Source organism: Beta vulgaris, chromosome 5 (genome assembly GCF_026745355.1).
Source record: "Beta vulgaris subsp. vulgaris cultivar EL10 chromosome 5, EL10.2, whole genome shotgun sequence".
NCBI lineage: Eukaryota > Viridiplantae > Streptophyta > Magnoliopsida > Caryophyllales > Amaranthaceae > Beta > Beta vulgaris.
Window position 1 is genome coordinate 35,603,217 of NC_079206.1, and position 6,000 is coordinate 35,609,216.

Genomic DNA, 6,000 nt, shown 5'->3' on the forward strand with positions numbered 1-6,000 from the left:
CGCCTAAGATAAAGATAAACATAAGCTAGACTCCTATGCGCTTAAAATAAGTAAAACTCTCCCAAGTAGGAAAGTAAAACCTTGCAAGCAAAAGACTTCTGCTACCATTAGACTTCTAACTATAATTCCACTCCAATTAGTAATCCTAATCCAACTAGATTTTGGATTTCTAACTCAATTAGAATTATGAACAAACTAAAGTTTGATACTCCTAACAGAACTAGGTGTTATAATCCTACTAGGATTAGGATTTCAAGAGTCCTATTCCTACTAGAATTAGGAAAACTACGAAGACTCCTAACAAACTAAAAATTAAAACACCTAAACTACATATAATTCTAACAGCATTAGAATACTACATAATTAACACTTCTCTTACGCATCAGGTTAGCTAATTAGAGAGGAGCTTATAGGATTTTGTATGGTTACCTCGCGTTCCTTCCATATTTTTAATGAATTCGGTGAAGTATTATTGAAAATTTGCTATAAAAATCTTTGCAATTAATTCCTCATGTAAGAATCTCATGTGCAAGAAAGTGAAAGAAGCGGGTCCTACCTGCCTTTTAAGCTCTCCTCTGTGTGTATTTTATTGGGTACCTCTGTTACCCGAACTCGCCAAATTTTGCGAAACACTGGTGTCGGTATGACATGACACCGACACGGGTACGAAATTTCTGTCAGATCCGGCAACTTTCACTTGGACATGGCGCTAAATCCTAAAGTTCGAATGCGAAGAGAAGAGGAGGAGAAGAGGATAACTCACCTCGACTCGCCGCCGCAGCTTCGAGCTTCAAACTCGCCGGTAAATTTCATCTCTATCTTTCTTCACTTCTCTTCCTTCTCTTCTTCTCTCTCTTCGAGCTTTTTTCTCTTCACCTTCTCATTTTTTCTTTGTCTTTTTTTTTCCTTTATTAGTCCACTTGACTCTTCATCTTTTTCTTTTCTTTTTTTCTTTTGTATTTTCCTTCTCTCCTTTCCATCTTTTGTTCTGCTTTCTTTTTAAAATAATTTTTTTCTCGTTAGCCTATGGCTATGTTGTTATTCTTTTTAATAAATACCTTATTTTAATTAGTATATTATATTTAGACAACCATAAAATGTAAATTAGCTGATTAATTACTAAATTTTAATTTATAAAAATATTAATTCCGCATACCTGTACCCGTGTCCGAATTTCGGAGTCTCTCTGATTTTTTGGAAGTGGCATACCAGACATTTGGATCCGTACCCATACCCGACACTCCTAGTCGAGTCCAGGTTACATAGTTGAGTACATAGGGTGTTGTCGTAGACAAACTGCTATGAGACATATTCACTTTCTCATAAGCAGTAAATATGCTTGTCCCATCTGCAATAATAATTTTCAGTTTCTAATAGTTAATTAATTAATACAAGTGAGTTTATGTTTCTTATTTTCTACTCCCTCTGTCCCAGAATAGTTTTGACACTTATCAAGTCACGTAGTTTTAGATGATAAGTTGTTTGGTTATCAATTGTTATTTTATTGAAAAGTAGATGTTATAAGAGTTAATAGTTAGTAAAATTAGTATTATTTTATTTCAAGGAGAGAGAACGTGGGCCATGGTTAGAGTTGGTAGGTAATAAAAGTGGTATTATTTTATTTGGAGGAGAGAGATTACGGACCAATAGTTAAAAAGTAGAATGATTAAAATAATAGTGGATCATATCCCAAAATAGAATTATAAAGAGTATTTTGTTACAGATAAAAAAGGAAAGTGTAAAGAATATTCTGGGACAAAGGGAGTACGGTTTTTTCACCAAATACCACTGAGTTTTCAGAAAATTCACGAGTTATCCCCAACTTTTCAAAATACACGGAGTACCTCTAAGTTTCATAATAATACACCAAAAAACCCTTCATGACTGACGACGTTAACCACCGTTAGTCATTAATCCTAATTTTCTGTTTTACAGCCTAATAAACCTCTTAATGCTAACCCTAATCCTAACTCCTACCCTTTAACCCTCACCCTAACCCCCGTCGAATTCTGCATCCCTCTCCCAACATTGTTTTTCACGAAAAACCCCAAACAACCCTAAGCACAACAATTTTTTCGCGGAAATTGAAGTGAGGGGGAGGGACAACGGCAGCGAGCCATCTATTCGGGGGAGAAAATCAGCGGGGGTGGGGTAAAAATCAGTAGGGGGTGGGTCTGAGGGGTTGCGAGGATAGTGGGGGGGAGGGGGGACCCTGGGGTGGGTAGGGGAGGGGAATTGGGTGGTGCTGAAGGTTAGGGTTAGGCTAAGAAGTTAAGAGGTTAGGGTAAGAAGTTAAGAGGTTAAGGTTAAGTAGGAGTTAGGTTTTAGTGTTTACTTAGGTTGATTAGGGTTTAACTAGGGTTAAGACTAACGAAGCTAACCGACGCTAGTCATTAAGGGCATGTGGGTGTATTATTATGAAACTTAGGGGTACCCTGTGTATTTGAAAAGTTGGGGGATACCCCGTGAATTTTCTGAAAACTCAGGGATACTTTATGAAGAAACCGTATTTTCTAAATAGAAATTTGTCCATTGCATTTGAGTCTTCGATCCAAATATTTTCTATGTTTGAGAACACATTGGGATTAAGCGAATGTTATGAAAGGATGTGTATTTATGCTTATGAAGTGAGTAATTTTGTGCTAGACTATATATTTTGTCACATATGCAAGTAACTCAACTTCACAGCTGTCTTGGACTCTAATTTAGGCTTGCTAAGTTTTATGTGTCTAAGCTCGAGATCTGAACATGTGGTTTGCTGGAAATCCACCATGTTAATTTTTGACGGAACCGATGGGATGGAAGAAGATATAAATTTATTGCTATTGGCTTTTGTGCTGAAATCAGTTAGCAAGATGCTGTAACCATTCCACTCTAGACTGTGTATCATGATGTTTGTGCTCAGCCAGTGTAAAATGCTACATAGAAATGTGGTTTCAGTTTTCACCAATTAGACTTCAACTTTCTTACATTATATCATGTGGCTTCTTGACAATCGTTCATACTCCAGTTCTCGATGTCAGTTTCGTACTGTCTATATTATGTCGTCCTGGTTGATTGTCAACGCATCATTCTCTTATTTGCTAACTCAGAATCCTTGCTTTCATTTCATGTTGGTTGAGAGGGGAAGGAAAGAAGGATTGCGTTTGAACTTTGGGAAGCATTTGTTATGGCCATATATACGTGAATTATTCTTTCGTTTGATTTGTGAATTGAGATCATATGTCCATGTTAATGTAGTATACTATAAATGTGTACAGGCTTTAGGAACAACTTGCTGAAGGCACTTAGTGAATTTGAGAGGAGCAAGGGAAAGGGAATGTTCATTAATTCTTGCTTTATACACTGTCAAACTTGGATGGAAACATGGCATGGGCCCAATTCTCCAAGAATCTATAATAAGGTAAGTTAAATCTATTGTTTTATTGACACCCTTTACTCTGGGTGGTGACGTAGTTCACTTCTTGTTCTGTAGGATCCTATGAATTAAAAGAACTGCAATAAGTTTGTCTCTGATTTTATATAAAATGCTAATGTGACTGACCAGGGTAATGAACTTGCATGTCCAAGTATGTGCTTAAGCAGTTAAGCCGTAAGGTTAAGCTGCAAGTAGTTCTGACTTTTAAGGGCTTTTCAGAAGTTATGACAGTCACGACTCACACAACAATTATTGATTGATACTATTTTTGTTTGTTTAATGCTTAGAAATTATACTTTTAGCTTCTTATATGTAAACCTTTGTGCTATATTTAGCTTCTCTCCCCCCCCCCCTCCCCCCTCTTATTGGAGAGATGCTATGTTTAGCCTTTTTCTTTCTTTAATGTTATTCCTGAACCTGTTTCCTTGGGTGACTGACAAATATCAGTGAAAATTAAAGGATTGGGGGTGTTGGGGGGGGGGGGGGGGTTGGGGGTTTGAAACTTGACAATCACATAACCAATCTTATCTATAATCAACTAGAGGCTATTACTGCTTGCTTAATTTATGTGCTTTAAAAAGCGCCCTGTTACTTTTATAGTAGGTAATTGGTGCTTATATATGAAGACATTTGGGAGTAAGAGCATAAGGAGCAAAGTGGAACTGAGGGAGAATAGACATATTTTGTTGTTTCTCATATTTGTGAACATCTCGATTCTACTGAAAGCAGCTGTCACCACCTGAAAGGCTGAAACATTTGGTATTCTTTCTATGAATGACTGTCAACTAACCAATCTTCGTGGGTTAGAGAATCCTTCTGCTCTCAGCCATAAGGACTTTCTTTTTGGCATTGCCTCATCACCACATCCCAGAATTCCAGGAGTCATGGAAGTCTTTCTCGCTCTCTCATGACTCACAAAAATATGGGTTTTTGAGGCAGAGTGGGATGACAAAAAGAAAAAAGAGTTAAAAATATTATTTGCATGAAATCATAGATGCCATAATGTGCTTATTATAAAGTTGAGTATTTAATTTCCTGAAGCATGCTAAAACAAAATGGACTGATGTTGGATTTTTCTGTTCCATTGAAAAGACAATTGCAGAGACTGTAGGCGATTGGTACTCCGAAAAGGAAGATGCAAAGCGAGTTGATTGCCCATTTCCATGTAATCCTTCATGCTACAACATGGATTTCATGCGCTCTTGAATTTTGGTGACGAAGTTGAGACTTCCAACCCTCGTGTTTGGCCCGCGATTTTCAGGGTGATTCACTTGCGGACAGAATTGCAACGTTAATCACATGAGCCTAATTGGTTGTTTTACTTCAATATAAAATCTTGTTTAGTAATTTCAGTGTACTCTCTCTTTATAAAATTGATCATCTCTATTTAATTTTTTATCTTAATTATTCCATTGTTCTTACACCGTTCTATGCCCTGCATCAGTGGAGAGTCGATAGTTGATTACATTTGCTAATAGTTGTTAGCAAATTGTATTAGCTAGTGTGCCCAGCTTTGAATATTAGGTTGATAATATTGATATATTAGATAGTTGATTACATTTGCTAATAGTATCAAAATGTTTAAGTGCTCGTTTGGTTGAATGTAGGGAGTGTAATTTCCTTGAAATACTATCTTCCCCTGTAATTGTATTTCTTAGGAATCGCTAGATGTTTGGTGATTTAAGGAAAATGAAAATTCTCATGGGAATTTTCACTTACCTGTGTCCCTTTAGTTAAGTAACTTCCTTTATTTTGTGAGAAGTGAAACTTTCTAGGAATTTTTACTTTTCATGAATTTGTCAACCAAAAAGCACCAAAAAAATTCCTATTCCTAGGAATTCTAACTTCCTATGTTAGATAATGTTAACCAAACAGCCTCTAAATAACTAATTATGATTGTGTAAAACAAGATAAATACATTGACAATTTGTTGTTGGGCTTTAATCTTTGGGTTGATAATATTGATATATTGTTAGTTGGAAAGAAGTAAAAATGTTGAATGATCAAAAGATGTATACAAAAACCCATCATTCTATTGACAATAATATGTTGATCTTTTAGTTACGGATCGGAACATTGAATCTTCGGATTTGTAAGTTAGGTGAATTTCATCAATATAACTCGCCCCAAGTTCTCGTGATGATTTTAGGCGTCGTGACATTTTAAAAACGGATTTTATGGGAGATCCTCCAATTTGATTTGCGCATGTTTTGACTTGAACGTATTTTGAGTTTCGATAAACTTTGTACACTCTCGCAGTAGAGTTTAGAAGTCATCAAAAGATGTGACTTCATTGTTAGTTAAATTAGCAGAATTATGGGAGGATGTTTTTATTCAAGTACTTTGGTTTATTGTCTAGTGGACATTGGGTTATACTAGGTGAGATGCGGCAATTTATTTTCTGAAGCTCGTCTAGGTTTTGCATCTCAGCAAGTCCCCTCTTATATCAGGTCTTTTACATCAAGACATATAACTCAACCTGATCATCGTTCAAGACAAGTTTTATTTGGCTTGGACCAGTAATAGTTTGTTTTTTCCTTTAGAGTATGTAAGAGTTAATGAAGCTGACTTAGTTTCTGTTT

The 6,000-nt window shown here is 36.2% G+C and overlaps 1 protein-coding gene across 2 annotated transcripts in view; it reads left to right on the forward strand.

The window, feature by feature from the left end:
- LOC104908328 (pectin acetylesterase 5) overlaps positions 1-4,839 on the forward strand; it is a 34,393-nt gene extending 29,554 nt beyond the window's left edge. For both annotated transcript variants that reach the window (XM_048644566.2, XM_010697421.3), the window contains exons 11-12: positions 3,261-3,403; positions 4,511-4,839. In XM_048644566.2, coding sequence (XP_048500523.1) covers positions 3,261-3,403; positions 4,511-4,624 — 257 coding nt within the window. In that variant the 3' untranslated portion in view covers positions 4,625-4,839. The remainder of the gene's footprint in view (positions 1-3,260; positions 3,404-4,510) is intronic.
- The last annotated feature ends 1,161 nt before the right edge of the window (positions 4,840-6,000 follow it).